Consider the following 15,142-nt stretch of genomic DNA (forward strand, 5'->3'; position numbering starts at 1 on the left):
GGTTAATCAGCCCCCTCCTGCTGGTATTCCACAGCCTCCAAGAGAGTTGGAGGGGGTGAGAGTCAGGAGACCTGGTATCAAAAGGCTAGATGGGTTCATGTGGAGGAGTTTATTGCTTTTAGCCTCAGGGAAGGAAAATGTAATGCTTGGGACATTTTTTTCCTTGGAAATTGGGGACATTTTGGCAGCTATGCCTTGTACTGAGCACAGAACACAGCTGGCTTGCAAAAGTGGAGAGAGGCAGTTTGTACAAATGAGAAGTTCCTGGACTTAAATGTCTCTGCATAGGAAATGTATATTTTAAAACATTGTTTCCTAACTGTTTGCTATCTCTCCCTCTTTTGTGGGATGATTTGTCTGCTTTCATTGGAGCAAAGTGGCCATTTCCTTCTTGCATTTGATAAATTGGTTCTTTCTTCCAAAATGAATTTGTCATTTGTAAGTGCGTTACCTGAAATGTTTGGACAAACACATCTCGCTCAGGGAGCTGAAGGCTCCCTTTTGATTTCCACTGTTTGTCATTGATGGTCCCTGTTGTTTGGCTTGTCATCAGATCTGCTTTCTGTTCCCCCACCATGACGCTTGTTAAACAGGGAATAATTAACAGCGAAGCTGTCTGGTGTGAATTTTCAGATGCATAAAGCTGCTCAGAAATGCCTGTGATTCCAGACCGTTCCTGTCAATCCACCATAATGTGACCAGCCTAGGTACACGGGGATGAACATCACGACTGCACAGAACACAAAACACAACCAGAGAGTGTCTTCCCTGCTCCATTTGTCAGTGGCTACCAGGAAGCATTGCTTGGATGGTAACACAAAGGGAGAAGGTTACCTGTTCCCCCCTCTCAAATTACTTCCTTAGTGGGTTCGGACGGCTAGCAGAAACTTGCTGAAACAAACATTGATGACTGGGGTTAGGTAGTTCATAACAAGAGCCTGCGTGGTGTAGTGGTTAAGAGTGGTGGTTTGGAGCAGTAGACTCTGATCTGGAGAACCAGGTTTGACTCCCCACTCCTCCACATGCGCTGCGGACACTAATCTGGAGAACTGGATTTGTTTCCCCACTTCTACACATGAAGCCAGTTGGGTGACCTTGGGCTAGTCACCGCTCTCTCAGCCCCACCTACCTCACAGGGTGTCTGTTGTGGGGAGGGGAAGGGAAGGTGATTGTAAGCTGGTTTGATTCATCCTTACATGGTAGAGAAAGTCGGCATATAAAAACCAACTCTTTTTGTTTTTGTTTTTCTTCTTCTCCTTCTCCTCCTTCTTCCACTTCACCAGCATACTTCTTTAGACAATGAGTGGAATCCGCTGCTGGGGGATGTAAGAATTGCCACAAGCATAGAACTGGTTGGCCACTGTGTGAGGCAGGATACTGGACTAGATGGACAAATGGTCTGATCCAGCAGGGCTCTTATGTTCTTACATTAAGCAGCTTGAATTTAGCCCACAAAGAATGGAGGGAATCTGCATTTTTGTGACTTATGGGCTCTCGGTAGCCTTGGGGGTAGGTTCATGTTCTAAGATTAAGCTGTTGGCTTTGGGGGAATCAGAGAACTCTGCAAACTTGCAGAAACTTTGCCCAAGAACATTGTGCCAATTTGGAGAGGAAAGTGATCTTATGTAGCGACTTTTCCATAGATCCTGTAAAGAGACTCTTGAGTCTGCAAAAGACAATTATTGAAAAGGAAAACTCTAGACATTTACAGGAATTATTTTGCTTTCTTCTATAAATGGCCATCTCTCAAGGTCTGCTGCTATTTTCCGTTTCCATAAACAGAAGAAAAACGCTCTCCGTGGTGCTGAAGACCTATAATCTCTTGTTTATGTGTGTGAAAAAGAGAAATGGATTGTTTCCTTTTCAAGCTTTCCTCCTCACCTATAGAACCACCGGAACCAAAAATAGTTCTTGGGGGTTAAGCTGGGAGAAGATTTTTTTTTAAAATTTCCTGGAGCGCTTTGTCCACTGACGGTGTGCAGCTCAGATTAAATAACTTGTCTCCCAACTGGAGTAATTCACTGTTATGGTTATATCACTCAAATGCTACACAAAGGTTCAAGGATTGATATCATTATCACCATAATCATAGTTGTTACATAAAGAATTTGACCAGCAAACAGGAGCCTGATTTCCAAGCTTCTGCATCTTGGATTTCTCCTCCAAAGCTCCCCTTTCCCCTCTTTGGCCTAGCCCACCTGCCCCCATCTCCAAGTGCCTCCAGTTATGCAATCTCACCTCTGACTGTTCTAGCCTTTCTTTTTTCCATCCTCCCCTTCGCATTCTCTTCTCCTGCCATCCCTCTGTTGCCTCTCTCCACTTTGAAGTTTGCGTTCTGTTCTCCTAGAGGCAGAGTTTTGCCTTTTCCTGCTTTACAGACTGCCATGGACTTGGGTGGAGATGGAGCCAGAGGCGAAAGGCAAGCTGTGGGTTTCAGCTGAGCCTGAAATGCAGCAGGCAGAAAGTCTTCCATGGTTAACTAGGCAAGAAGGACAGGAGCCCAGCATTGACGCCAGGCTTGGATGTGTGGCTTGGGATCTGGGTCTGTAGGCAAGGAATTGTATGATCATGTCAAACTCCTGGAGAGGCCACCACACCAAGCTAGCAAACATTGATATGTTTGATGTGAGTTCAGTTCTGTTCCCTGCATCATTCACCCATTGCTGTCTCTTTATGTGGAGTCTTCTTTCAACAGTGCAAAGCTGCTTGTCAATAGTGTGATGAGTGCAGACTGCATGAAATAGCTAATCAATCAATATCATGTCTGCTATTCGCACAGCTGTCATTCCTTAATACTTTCAATAAACGTCTGACAGGGACAACTGAGGTGCATCTGCTCTCGATATATTCCCTTTTGCAAATCAAGTTCTTCAGGAAAAGCTGTATTTTAAAATTCAGAAGAAAAATTCCTAGCATATCACATGCAAGCCCAAAATTATTCCCTTTAGTTCTCCCTAACTTCCTCTTCCCTCATTTCTCTATCTGAAACCCTATCCAATTTCTTCCAGCCTCGCTTTCTTGCAGTTCCCACTGGGCACATCTAAACTACCACTCTGCATATTTGCTTCCTGCCACTTCACCTGCCAAAAACAATTAGATTGGTGATAAGAGGTCCTAAGAGAGGGGTTAGGGCTCAGTGGAAAAAGCCCCTGCTTTGCAGGCAAAAGGTCCCAGGTTCAATCCCCAGCATATCCAGTTAAAGGGACCAGGCAGTAGGTGATGTGAAAGACCTCTGCCTGAGACCCTGGAGAGTTGCTGCCAGTCTGAGTAAACAATACTGAGCTTGATGGACCAATGGTCTGATTCAGTAGAAGGTAGCTTCATGTGTATTCACTTTCCAGGTTTTTATTGGAGGATGGCAGCATATAAAAATCAGTTTATTTCTGTGGTGTTCACTTGCCACACTCTTTTTAATGCCTTAAAATTACCAGCAAAGTTTATGTCTTTCAAAACAGAATTCCAACATCTTACTTTGAGTCTTAAAATTTCACCAGATTTTGAAGTAAGCTGTTGTCAGTAGGGACAGAGAAGCTGCCTAAAGCCCGGGACCAAAATCTCCTGGACAGATGTGTGGCTCCATAGGGAAGGGGTAACCGACTCCCTCGCATGGAACATGGTTTGCCCGGCTCCTAGACCAAAAGGCCCTTTGTCTGTTTAGATGTAAGGAGTAATTTCCTTGTGTAGACAGGATTATAAGAATATGATGCTCCCATTTCTCCAAATCCAATTGCAATTCTCCTCAAATCACTTGCCATTATGTGATTTTCTGTAGTGTTATGAAAATTTGCTTTTTCAATTATGAGATATGATTTTTTGGAAGCCGTTTAACTGTTGTAAAAGTACCACGGTGCTATCCAATTAGCATAAACCTTTGCTAAATCGTTTTGTTTACTGGAGTGTTCTAATCAGTGTTTAATCTCTTCTAGAGCCAGGCTAGATAAAGGCTTAATCAAATGAGAGGCTAGGGGAAAACAGTGCGGCAAGGGAACCTTGAGGAATGGGGAAGAAAAAATGGGAAGGCATTTTCCTTGCATAATTGAATAGACTTATGTTGGGAAATTGTAATTTCCTACACATTTGGCCATGCTAAATGGTGTTTGGTGCTTTCCACTAGAACATTCACCACTGAATACTAGTGTGTGTGTGTGTGTGTGTGTGTGTGTAGCAATTTAAATTAGAAAAGTTGCTTTACAGCCAGAGCACCTTACACAATACTCTTTTGAGGTAGGTCACAATCTTTCCTATTTTACAGATGGGAAACTGAGACTGAAAGTTGTTGATTGGCCCAAAGTCTCATAGTGGATCCAGAAGAGTTGTGGATGGCATTCTTAGCAGTTTGCTTAAGGATCACGTGTGCTGTGGTTCAGCTCTCATTGTCTGTCTTCACAGAGCAGGAGCAAAAAAGTCACAGTGAGGCTTTTCAAAACTGAAATGTATTACCTGGTCAGCAACTACTTTTATGGGAGGAGCAATTGAACAGTAGCCAGAACTTGATAGGCACTACGCTTGATAGGATAAGCCACTCCTTCCTAGGGGATGGCAATGTGGCTCAGTGGTAGAGACCTTCTGCTTGGCATGCAGAAGGTCCCAGGTTCAATCCCCGGCACCTCTAGTTAAAGGGACTAGGCAAGTCAGTGATGTGAAAGACCCCTCTCTGCCTGAGCCACTGCTGGTCTGAGTAGACAATACTAACTTTGATGGACCAAGGGTCTGATTCAGTATGAGGCAGCTTCATGTGTTCATCCATACCACTTTTAATACCAATATGTGGGTCTATTTTTCCGACTCTGTGGAAATGTCATTCCAACTCAGTCCAAAAATCTCACATAGACATTTTTCCTAATTTTTAAGGAGAGTTTTTTAAAAGCCACTGTATTTTTAAGGTAGGCAACATGAATATTAATGTAAGAAAACTTTGCATCACAAAATTTGTGGTGTCACTATGGCTGCCAACCTCCAGGTAGGACTTGGAGATCTCCTGGATTTATAACCGATCTCTAGCCTACCAAGATCAGTTCCCCAGGAGAAATTGGCTGCTTTGGCGGGTGGACTCTAAGGCACTGTACCCTGCTGAGGTCCCTCCCCTCCCCAAACCCTGTTCTCTCCAGGCTCCACCCCCCAAATCTCCAGGTATTTCCCAACCTGGTGATGGCAACCCTAACACATCACCAATCCTTTATACTTTGGGATGAAACCTGGCTATTATTTGGGGGGGGGGCTGTTTCGTTCAATTCAGAATAAAATATCCCTAGTTAGTGGCCCAGTTCATCCTGAGGGGGAAGCCACAGGGAGACCAGTTGTGAATTGGGGTGACCAATAGGGTTGCCAGCTCTGGATTGGGAAAGACCTGGACATTTGGGGAGTGGAGCCTGAGGAGGGTGGGGTTTGGGGAGGGGAGGGATTTCAATGGGGTATAATGCCATAGAGTCCACCTTCCAAAGTGGCCATTTTCTCCAGGCGAACTGATCTCTCTGTCACCTAGAGATCAGTTGTAATAACAGGAGATCTCCAGCCACCACCTGGAGGCTGGCAACTCTAGTGACCAGCTATCTGCCCTACTTCTTAGAAGCACGCACTATTCTTTGGGAGGTTCCTGGCTTCTTCAGAAGTACCCCTAGAAGCTTTTCTATTCAATTCACAGATGGAAGGAAAGGCCACAAACAGCGGACTAGAATTTGCCGAAAGGCCAGTTTGGAAGGAGGGGGAGAAGTGCCAAGGCATCACTCGAGCTGAGAGCCCTCAACAGGAGATGGGGGGTTGAGGCGGGGCCTTCATTCATCACATGTGGCATGACAGCGTGTCTTCTCAGCAGGCTGATGCCTTCTTCTCAGATCCATGTGGTTAACATCCTTGTTATCTCCCCATGGGACTGATGATCGATTCAAAGGGAAGCCACTGGAAAAAATGCCAAGTTTCTCCGAGTTCAATTCAAGGGCTGTTCAATTCAAGAGCAGAAAATGATAGCTTAGAAGTGCCATTTTTAGGCTCCAGGTTGATTAGCGCAGGTGCAAGCAAGCTTTCAAGCCACACAGGCGACTTCAGCCTCTGCTTTCCTGTTAGTGTGAACTGATGCTCCCCTATCTCACTGCTATTACTCCTTCCCCACCACACCCGACAACCTGCCTCTTCCCCCTACCCCATATGATTTTTCTAGTTGGAAGCAAACTCAGAAGGGATTGTGTTATTTCAGAATTTGGGACCAACACCCCTTTTGATTGCAGTTTGGAGGTGAATCACTTGACAGCATGTCAAAACTCCCGAAATGTAGAAATCCAGCATGTCCAGAAGTGATTTCTGCCACTGAGCCACACAACTCTTCCCCAAGTCCAATTTCCTCTCTCCAACAGCGGTCAACCAGGTGCCTCTGGGAAAATTCTAAGCAAGGAATGAAGACAGCATTCCACCTCATAAGAACATAAGAAACATAAGAAAGGCCATGCTAGATCAGACCAAGGCCCATCAAGTCCAGCAGTCTGTTCACACAATGGCCAACCAGGTGCCTCCAGGAAGCCCACAAACAAGACGACTGCAGCGGCACCATCCTGCCTGTGTTCCACAGCACCTAACAGAATAGGCATGCCCCTCTGATCCTGGAGAGAATAGGTCTGCATTATGACTAGTATCCATTTTTACTAGTAGCCATGGATGGCCCTCTCCTCCATGAACACATCTACTTCCCTGTTAAAGAAACATAAGAAACATAAGAAAGGCCCTGCTAGATCAGACCAAGGCCCATCAAGTCCAGCAGTCTGTTCACACAGTGGCCAACCAGGTGACTCTACTAGGAAGCCCACAAACAGGACAACAGCACCTCATATAACAGGCATGCTCCTCTGATCCTGGACAGAATATGTCTGCATCATGACTAGTACCCATTTTTACTAGGAGCCATGAATAGCCGTCTCCCCCATGAACATGTCCACTCCCCAATTAAAGCCTTCCCAGTTGGCAACGATCGCCACATCCTGGGGCAGGGAGTTCCACAATTTAACTATGCACTTTGTGAGCAAATACTTCTTTTTCTCTGTTTTGAATCTCTCACCCTCCAGCTTCAACAGATGACCCCACATTCTAGTATTATGGCATGACCTCCCCGCTCTTAGTTCCACACCAGATCCTCTGTGATGGCAACATGCAGCATCTGCTCTATCCGGCAGAAGTGGGCTCTGATAAGAGCGGCGTCTCTCCTTGCTTTCCCAGGAGCAGCAGCTGTTTTATACAAAGGAGAGCACACCCGGAATTAGATCTGCACTGCTGCCGAGCAACTTGCTAGCGAGTCACTCTCAGCAAGAGATCTTGTCGAAGGAAGACGCTCCTCAAAGCCCTGGTGCGGGCTGACATTCTCCCCCGTTAGTTTGCTCGTTTTAATGAGACACAGGGAAGAAGGGGGGGACAACAACAGCTCATACAACACTGAAAATGAAGTCTGAAGGTTTGGAAAGATGGGGAGCCGTGACAGCCTAAAGGAAGTGAGTCCAAATTAGCCACGATGAGAGACGATATCTAACACCCCCTCCAGCTCCTGAGCAAATAATGAGTTTGGCGGTGGGAAATGCTCTCCCTCCTAGGGTGTGGGGCTGTCGGGAGGAGCATCTGCTTGGCATGCAGAATCATAGAGTTGGAAGGGACCACCAGGTTCATCTAGTCCAACCCCCTGCACAATGCAGGAAATTCACAACTCCCTCCCCCGCACAAACCCCCAGTGATCCCTACTCCATGCCCAGAAGATGGCCAAGGTGCCCTCCCTCTCATGAACTGCTTAAGGTCATAGAGTCAGCATTGCTGACAGATGACCATACATCACCATCTTTGTTGCCCTCCTTCTCACACATCTATCCCTGGCTTCTCCAGGGTTTTTTTTTAAGGGTCAGGAGGCAAGAGAGGAGAAAGATTGTTAACATTCTTGTGTCATTCTTTAATCAAGTGAAAGTCAGGGCTATTTTTAAAAAAGACTTAAAAATCCTCCATCTGTGACTCTGGAGAGATGCTGCCAGACCTAGGGTTGCTAACCTCCAGGTGGGGCCTGGAGATCCTGAATTATAACTGATCTCCATACTACAGAGATCCATTTCCTGGAGAAAATGGCAGCTTTGGAGGATGGACTCTACGGAATCATATCCCCGCTGAGGTCCCACCCCTTCCCAAGCTCCACCCCCAAATCTCCAGGAATTTTCCTTCCCAGGATTGACAATCCTGACACACTAGCCACGTGTGGTTCCTGTCAACTTTTTCATCTCATCCTTTTGGGTTGCTGGTTTTCCCAATAGGTTTGTTAAGTTTATGGCACCTTTAAATCATTTATATGTGATGGATAGAAAAATTACATTGAACGGGGGCGGGGGGAAACAATGAAGTAACAGAAAACCACGTGAAGGTAAGGACTCATGGGTTTGATTTGCACAAGGAAGAACTGAAGATCAAACATTGCAGGGGGGTATTCACAGTGGTGTAGCAGTAGCACCCCTTGTGGGGGGGTATATTCTGGAGTGAAAGTTTCCAACAAATTCACCTGTAAAATTCACAGTTGAACTTAGCTTTTAAACTTTGTGAAAGACTGTTAGTTGTGGGTTGCTGAATAATAATCTGGTCTGATTCCCAAACCGAGCTCTTTTCTGAATGAACTGAATGTGGATACTGCACCATGCCATAAAGATGAACACATACTGGGAAACAGGCTGTCAGATGAAAGTGTTTTTTTTTTAATTCTGTTTTGAAAATGTCACACTTTCCAGTTTTATACCTCACTGAATTGTAAATGAACAGGTAGTGGATGGAGGGATAGAATGGTGTGTTCGAGGCGTGTGTATGTTCATTGGTGTACAAACAGCAAGGCAACTGTCATCTTGCAGTCCTGCTTAAAGCATAAATGAATGCAATATCCAAATTAAATGGCGTTGCTCTCTCCCAACAGGGGGCCACTGCTGATTCATTATCATTGCCAGATAGATAATACAAGCGCCTAAAAGATGGACATTATTGCTTTTTATGTGACACCTACTCCCAGTCTCTGTTACCTCCCAGTTCTCAGTATTAAATTTTCTAACAAGTTCTCCTTCAGCTACTTCATTCCGGAGAATCATAGGATCATAGAATCATAGAGTTGGAAGGGACCACCAGGGGCATCTAGTCCAACCCACTGCACAATGCAGGAAATTCACAACTACCTCCCCCCCACACCCCCAGTGACCCCTACTCCATGCCCAGAAGATGGCCAAGGTGCCCTCCCTCTCATGAACTGCCAAAGGTCACAGAATCAGCAATGCTGACAGATGGCCATCTAGCCTCTGCTTAAAAACCTCTAGGGAAGGAGCACTTACCACCTCCCAAGGAAGCCTGTTCCACCAAGGAACCGCTCTGTTAGAAAATTCTTCCTAATGTCTAGACAGAAACTCTTTTGATTTCATTTCAACCCGTTGGTTCTGGTCCAACCTTCTGGGGCAACAGAAAACAACTCAGCACCATCCTCTCTATGACAGCCCTTCAAGTACTTGAAGATGGTTATCATATCCCCTCTCAGTCTTCTCCTCTTCAGGCTAAACATACCCAGCTCCTTCAACCTTTCCTCATAGGACTTGGTCTCCAGACCCCTTGCCATCTTTGTTGCCCTCCTCTGGACACGTTCCAGCTTCTCTACATCCTTCTTAAACTGCGGTGCCCAAAACTGAACACAGTACTCTAGGTGAGGTCTAACCAGAGCAGAGTAAAGCAATATCATCACTCCTTTTTTGAGGCATTTTGTGTTGAGATGTGGGAACTGCCATTGTTCCTCCACTGGTTACCACTCAATTACCAATGACTTTGTCTCCTCCTTTTGTGACAAGGCAGATCCAAATACGCTTCTCTTCATGGATTTCCCAAATATGTCCTTGTATGAGGATGGCTATGAGAACAGAACCTTCAACGGGTCCGGCCCGGAGCAGAAGGCCCACCAGTACAACTACTATGCCATGCTCCTCACCCTGCTCATCTTCGTCATCGTTTTCGGCAACGTGCTCGTGTGCATGGCTGTGTCGAGAGAGAAGGCGCTCCAGACAACCACCAACTACCTGATAGTCAGCCTGGCTGTTGCGGACCTGCTGGTGGCCACGCTGGTGATGCCCTGGGTGGTCTATCTGGAGGTATGTGCGCTGGGGCAGGGATTCACTTCAGGGTCCTACAGCCTAGCTAGAAGACACCCCCCCCCATTTTTTTGGTAATCCATTTAGTTACAGCACATGGCGAGCCAGACAACAGAGCAAACTCGCATGCCCACACTCATCACTGGAAGAGCATAGGAGCAAGGGGCATCCATGCCTGAATGGGCACACTGTAGGGTTGGCAACTCCAGGCTGGGAAATTCCTGGCGATTTGGGGGTGGAGCCTAGGAAAGGGACAGATCGGAGAAGGCTGGGAGCTCAACAGGGATTCTGAATACATGAAGCTGCCTCACGCTGAACCAGATCCTCAGTCCATCAAGATCAGTATTGTCTACTCAGACTAGCAGCAGCTCTCCAGGATCTCAGGTAGAGGTCTTTCACATCACCTACTGCATGGTCCTCTCAGCTTAGGTGGCTGGAGATCTACTATTACAACTGATCTCCAGCCGATAGAGATCAGTTCTCCTGCAGAAAATGGCCACTTTGGCCATTGGACTCTTTGGCATTGAAGTCCCTCTCTACTCCAAACCCCACCCTCCTCAAGCTCCACCCCCAAACCCCCAGGTATTTCCCAACCTGAAGCTGGAAACCCTTAGCTGGAGACACCAGGGATTGAACCTGGGATCTTCTTCATGCCAAGAAGATGTTCTAACACTGAGCCATGGCTGCTCGATGGCAAGCCCTTCTGGGAGAACTCCAGGCTCCACTTGGAAGTTGGCAACCCCAGGACCCCACCTAGAGCCATTCTTACCTTTCTACACAGGGAGATCGCCAGGCCACACCTGGAGGTTGGCAATTCTAGCCCTGCCCCCCATCCTACCATCCCAAATTCATGACAGACACTTTGCCTTCCTTCCCCGCATCCGTGTGCCCGGAACTCATCTGTGGCACTTTGTGCTGGTGGGGCATCTCCAAGACAGGCAGGCTAGTTTGGCTGAATTCAGACAGACTCAGGAAGCAGAGCCTGGTTTGCTAGAAGAAGAAGAGTTGGTTTTTATATGCCAACTTTCTCTACCACATAAGGAAGAATCAAACTGGCTTACAATCACCTTCCCTTCCCCTCTCCACAACAGACACCCTGTGAGGTAGGTGCGGCTGAGAGAGCTATAAGGGAGCTGTGACCAACCCAAGGTCACCCTGCTGGCTGCATGTGGAGGAGTGGGGAATCAAACCTAGTTCTCCAGATTAGCATCTGTCCCTCCTAACCACCGCTCTTTACTATATCATGCTGGCTAGAAAGCAAAGACGTGCCTTCCAGGAAATCCGCCAGCTCTAAGCGTGGCTTCTCTTCCATACGCTGGTTTCCCTGCTGGATGCCATTAAGTGGCTGGGGATTCCCCCTCAGTGACTGAGGGAACCCAGCCTAGCTAAGCCAAGCCTTTCTCCAGCGAGTTCCTCTTTTCTTCTCTTCTTGGGTGTGGCACTGAAACAAACAGAGGAGTCGAGGCTAGGGTTACCAGGTCTCTCTTCACCACCGGTGGGAGGTTTTTGGAGTGGAGCCTGAGGAGGGCAGGGTTTGGGGAGGGGCTTCAATGCCATAGAGTCCAATTGCCAAAGCAGCCATTTTCTCCAGGGGAACTGATTTCTATCGGCTGGAGATCAGTTGTAATAGCAGGAGATCTCCAGCTAGTACCTGGAGGTTGACAAGCCTAGTTTCCAGGTCCCTCTTCGCCATCGGCAGGAGGTTTTTGGGGCAGAGCTGGAGGAGGCGAGGTTTGGGGAGGGGAGGGACTTCAATGCCATAGAGTCCAATTGCCAAAGTGGCCATTTTCTCCAGATCTGATCTCTGTCAGCTGGAGATCAGATGTAATAGGAGATCTCCTGCTACTACTTAGAAGTTGGCAACCCTAGTAGAGGCAGAGCTTCGCTTTCAGATTTCCGGCAGAGTGCGGCTGGCAATCAGTGTGTGGGTGGAGGTATCGGCCCGATTCTGATCCTCCAGCGTGACTAGCTTTAGCCCCTCTCCAAAAGGGCTATCAGTTTGTCAGTGTCACGAGAAGAATAATAATTTACGCTAGCATCAAATTAAGAATTAGTGATGATTCATCCGTGTCAAGCCTTGATTTCTTTTCATTGTGTTGATTGGATTTTGATGGTTTTGCCTCCTCCTAGATTAATTTTTGTATCTATTTTTTAATTAATTCATTGGTATTTTGTGTGACATATGGAAATAATCACTGGTACGAAAACAGCAAAAAGAAAGAATTTCAAATGAGTTTTTCGTGACAAAGTTCTGAACTTATCAAATCTCACCGAAACCTCTTGCCTGCTACCTCTGGGTGTAGTTTTGCTTCTCGTGTTTTTCTTGAATTTACCCAGGACACTCCCTCCCTTCCAGAATGAAGGCAACATCTGAGCAGTGGACACTGAATGACGAGGAAAGGCTGAGGGAGTTGGGAATGTTCAGTCTGGAGAAGAGACGGTTGAGGGGGGACATGATTGCTTTCTTGAAGTATTTGAAAGGGCAGGGAGCTGTTCCTCTTGGCAGCAGGGGAGAAGACTCACAATAATGGGTATAAATTATGAGTGGAAAGGTGGACATTAGGGGAAAAAAATTTTTCAGTAAGAGTAGTTCGGCAGCGTAATTGTCTGCCTAGGGAGGTGGTGAGCTCCCCCTCACTGGCAGTCTTCAAGCAACGGCTGGACAAACACTTGTCTTGGATGCTTTAGGCTGATCCTGCATTGGACAGGGGGTTGGACTAGATGATCTGTATGGGACCTTACAACTCTATGATTCTATGAGTCTATGGTTTTATGGCTGCTAGCCAGGACAACTAAATGGAACCTCCATGTACAGAGGTACAATACCTCAAAAAAGCCTCTGGAGCAGAACAAGCAATGCAGGGAGGCTGGAGTCTTTGCTTTCTGGTTGTGATCTTCCCTAAGGTATCCAGGAGGGTGCTGTTGAAGAGAAGAAGCCGGGCCTGGTCCAGCAGGACTGTTCTTAGGGTCTCAAGCAGCTCTCCTTTGAGATGGCTGCCTGTGCCTTTCCCATTCACCCACGCTGCATGTCACGCCTTGCTAGTTTGTCTGTTAATCCCTTCTGAAGCGGCCCGTCTTCTTCCATAAAGCCAGTGATGCTGAGAGATGTTGGGGCAGATTCCAAGAAACCCAGACCAGGCTGAGCTGGCTGAGGCAGGCTGTTGACAGCTTGTTAGATGTGGATTCAGGACAGTGTTGTCTGTTTCCAAATTCTCTCGGGCTGATGGGATCAGTGCTGATATCTCTGGACACATCTCGATGTTTACTACAAGCAAGGAACATCTGGAAGCTTGCTCAAAGGTGTGATTTGTGCAGCACAGGGAAAACACAGTATGCATGCTATTCCCCCCCCCCACACCGCACCCCCGAAATTACATCAAAGCCAGTGTTCCGAAAAGGAAACATAAATACTCTCCTTGAAATGAAGTAGTTTTGCATACATTTGCTTCCTTTACTAACCCACTTGCCTATTCTTATAGGACTGCAGAAGGCAAAGGGATCCATCTTGATCTATAATACCTGTAGTGATCAATATCCACAGTTGTCTACCCTGTGAAGATGCTCTCTTAAGGGATTTATCATGGGCTGATGCATTTGGTTCCCTTGTTGTCTGAAAACGGAGAGTTCAGATGTGCAGAAAAATTACACAACAGCCATTAACAAGGGCAGATGGTCCCTTTAACTGACCAGGAAAGATCCTGGTAGACCCCTAGACTGTGTTGGCTGTTACATATTATGTCAAAGCTGAGTTGTACATAGTATTTGGCTCTCTGTTTTTTATTTTACTTATTTATTTATCTTGTTGTCAAGTCACAGCTGACTTATGGAGACCCCATAGGGCTTTCAAGACACGAGACGTTCAGAGGTGGTTGGGCCACTGCCTGCCTCTGCGTAGCAACCTTGGGCTTCCTTGGTGGTCTCCCATCCAAGTACTAACCAGGGCCGACCTTGCTTAGCTTCTGAGATCTGATGAGGTGGTTTGTCATTGCCTGCCTCTGCCACTCTGCCCCTAGACTGCTTTGGTGAGTCAAATGTATTTAATACAGTCCAAGACCAATAAAGACTTCTTTGGTGGCCCCCCATCCAAGTTCTAACCAGGGCTGACGCAGTTTAGCTCCTGAGGTCTGATGAGATCGAGCCAGCCTGGGCCATCCAGGTCAGTGTTTGGCTCTTCGATAGCTGATGCTAAATCTTTTCCTTTCCTTTGTTCTTTTTGGTTAGGTGGTTGGGGAGTGGCGATTCAGCCGCATCCACTGTGACATCTTTGTCACCCTGGACGTCATGATGTGCACGGCCAGCATCCTCAATCTGTGCGCCATCAGCATTGACAGGTAAAGAGACCCCCCATTTCTATACAGATAGGCCAGGGATCCCCAACAGGATGCCCATGGGCACCCACTGACACATTTCCTGCTGCCCACAATGTGATTTTAGAAAGTGGACAGGGCCAGGTGGGGCTTTTGCCCAGCAAAGCTTCTGAACACCCATTGGAGATTTGATTGGCGGTGCAGATTTGCAAAAACGTTGCTTTCAGAGCAGAGCACCTCCAGGTACTAAAAAAAATACCAGCATCGGCTCAATATGCAAACAAAATATATTATCTTAATTAATTTTACATAGTGTATGACTATAGTGCATAAAGTGAAAAGGTGCAAAACAATATACAATATAATACAAATGAACTGACTGATACAGGTCAGAAGAAGTCAGAAATTCACATAGTCCTTACAGACTTCCCAAAAAGGGTCACTAAGAAAATGCAAACTGTGTGGCTAATGAGCTCACAGAGAGTTAGAACACAAGTCTTTATGCAAGGGAGGCGACCAGATAATCACAGAACAGGAACGTCTTCCGGATTGTTGACGTTTTCCCCACTAGGTGGCTTCTTCAGCAAAATACCTTCATATTAAAAAAACCTTCAAAATGCCACTATGGGCTGCGTCTCTTCCAACTGCGTCCTAAGACGTTAGTAAGCTCAGTTCCCCTGGAGAAAATGGCCGCATTGGCAATTGGACTCTATGGTG

The 15,142-nt window shown here is 46.6% G+C and overlaps 1 protein-coding gene across 1 annotated transcript in view; it reads left to right on the forward strand.

Moving 5' to 3' along the window:
- DRD2 (dopamine receptor D2) overlaps positions 1-15,142 on the forward strand; it is a 79,314-nt gene that overhangs the window by 51,387 nt on the left and 12,785 nt on the right. The window contains exons 2-3 of the mRNA XM_056860310.1: positions 9,822-10,118; positions 14,340-14,449. Coding sequence (XP_056716288.1) covers positions 9,846-10,118; positions 14,340-14,449 — 383 coding nt within the window. The 5' untranslated portion in view covers positions 9,822-9,845. The remainder of the gene's footprint in view (positions 1-9,821; positions 10,119-14,339; positions 14,450-15,142) is intronic.

Source organism: Euleptes europaea, chromosome 14, assembly GCF_029931775.1.
Source record: "Euleptes europaea isolate rEulEur1 chromosome 14, rEulEur1.hap1, whole genome shotgun sequence".
NCBI lineage: Eukaryota > Metazoa > Chordata > Lepidosauria > Squamata > Sphaerodactylidae > Euleptes > Euleptes europaea.